Source organism: Colobus angolensis, unplaced genomic scaffold (genome assembly GCF_000951035.1).
Source record: "Colobus angolensis palliatus isolate OR3802 unplaced genomic scaffold, Cang.pa_1.0 Scaffold1, whole genome shotgun sequence".
NCBI classification, from domain to species: domain Eukaryota; kingdom Metazoa; phylum Chordata; class Mammalia; order Primates; family Cercopithecidae; genus Colobus; species Colobus angolensis.
This window is the reverse complement of record NW_012110918.1, coordinates 9,970,252-9,972,186: the sequence shown is the minus strand read 5'-3', so window position 1 is coordinate 9,972,186 and position 1,935 is coordinate 9,970,252. Positions and strand designations below refer to the sequence as shown.

The 1,935-nt window shown below is 56.0% G+C and overlaps 1 protein-coding gene across 1 annotated transcript in view; it reads right to left on the bottom strand.

Annotated features, from left to right (window-relative positions):
- DNAI2 (dynein, axonemal, intermediate chain 2) overlaps positions 1-1,935 on the bottom strand; it is a 49,404-nt gene that overhangs the window by 10,166 nt on the left and 37,303 nt on the right. The window contains exon 11 of the mRNA XM_011937212.1: positions 428-651. Coding sequence (XP_011792602.1) covers positions 428-651 — 224 coding nt within the window. The remainder of the gene's footprint in view (positions 1-427; positions 652-1,935) is intronic.

The window sequence follows — 1,935 nt, the reverse complement described above, 5'->3', positions numbered from 1 at the left end:
GTGGCGAAACCCCATCTCGACTAAAAATACAAAAATTAGCTGGGCATGGTGGCAGGTGCTTGTAGTCTCAGCTACTCGGGAGGCTGAGGCAAGAGAGTCACTTAAACCTGGGAGGTGGAGGTTGCAGTGAGCCGAGATCATGCCACTGCATTCAGTCTGGGGAATTAAGCAAGACTGTGTCTAAAAAAAAAAAAAAAGGAAAGAAAATTAAGCCATGGCCATTATTTTTACCAGCTGGGTGGTTTGAAGCCTGTCGCTTTGTGGAATGGCCGGAGCAAGTCACTTGCTAACATGAGTTCGGGTGTTTATGGAAGGCTTTTTTCTCCATTTTACATATGGAGGCTCAGGACTCTCCCGGGCCCAGCTGGGCCCCCTCCAACCCCTCCTGTCCCCTGCATCCCCTCCCGTCCCCAGCATTGCCTCTTACTTGGTCCACATGATGGACGATTCCCGGCTGTCTTCAGACCAGATGCGGGCTGTCCAGTCACCAACCGTCAGGAAGTTCTTCGGGTAGAAGGGGTTTCTCTGGAGGGCGTAGACGGGGCCATGATGGCCCGGGAAGGTGCACACAATCTTCTCAGCTGACGTCTTGGCCTTGCGGTTGCAGGAGATGATGATGCCCTGCTCAGTCCCCACCATGAACTTGGTGGGCTGTGGAAGGAGTGACACGGGGCGGGGGAAGGCTCCATGAACCATCAACTCGGATTAGCGGGCATGGACAGGAGCCTGCTTGGGGAGTCTGCAGGCCCTAGAAAGGCCCTCAGATCAAGCCTCGGCAAGGGCTGTGGCCCCTCCTGGAGAGCTGTCCCCACTCTTCCCGGGCTCCTCAGACACCACCTTTCTGGAAGTTGCTCAAGGAGCCTGTGCTGAATGAAGTCCTCCCTGGCTCCCCTGTGCTGAATGAAGTCCTCCCTGGCTCCCCTGTGCTGAATGAAGTCCTCCCTGGCTCCCCTGTGCTGAATGAAGTCCGCCCTGGCTCCCCTGTGCTGAATGAGGTCCTCTCTGGCTCCCCTGTGCTGAATAAAGTCCTCCCTGGCTCCTCCAGTCCTGGAGGGTCATCACTAGCCCCTTCTGCCGAGCATCACTGTGTCCTCGAAGCATTTGGCCATCAAGATCCTGAACGTTTGCTTACAGAGAGAGTAAAGAAGACCCAGGGAGGGGACGCAGGGTGGTCCACCCAGCTCACTCACAGGATGGGCAGAGCCTTCCCTGGCAGGACAGTGACATTTGTCATAGCATTGTCCAGGCTGGTGTCCCTGAGAACTCAGAGCGCGTGACCAGCACTCAGGAAGCCACCTGGCAGTCGGTGATGTAATTCGTCCCCCTACTGCGGGTGGGTGAGCTCTTTGAGGGGCACAAGCTTGTCTGACATGGGTCCATTGCCCACGAACTGAGCTTTAGTAGTTACTCACTTTGCTGCGGACTGAATGCACAAAGGCCGGTCTCCTGACTCCTGACCCAGTGCTCCCTCTGTGTCTCTCAGCATGACCCCCTCCATCATGCAATGCCCTGCCTTGTTTACTGTTCCATGTCTTAACTTCCGGGCTAGACTGGACAACCTCCACCAGCAGGGCCTGAGCCTACAATGGCGCTGTGTCCTCAGCATTCCAAATGGAAAGAACAGCTGAGTGAGGTAGGGGAGGGGCACGCTGAGGGGAGGGCCTTTGTCAGTGGGCTCAGATGTCCTCTGCCGGTGGTGAACCTGCCCCTGTAGAGCTCCCAGGTTTTAGGCGGAGGTTGCAGTGAGCCAAGATCATGCCACTGCACTCCAGCCTGGCCTACAGAGCAAGACTCCACCTAAAAAAAAAAAAAAAAAAAAAAAGGCACGGACAAGGCCAAGCATGGTGGCTCACGCCTGTAATCCCAGCACTTTGGGAGGCCGAGGCAGGTGGATCACCTGAGGTCAGGAGTTCGAGACCAGCCTGGCCAACATGG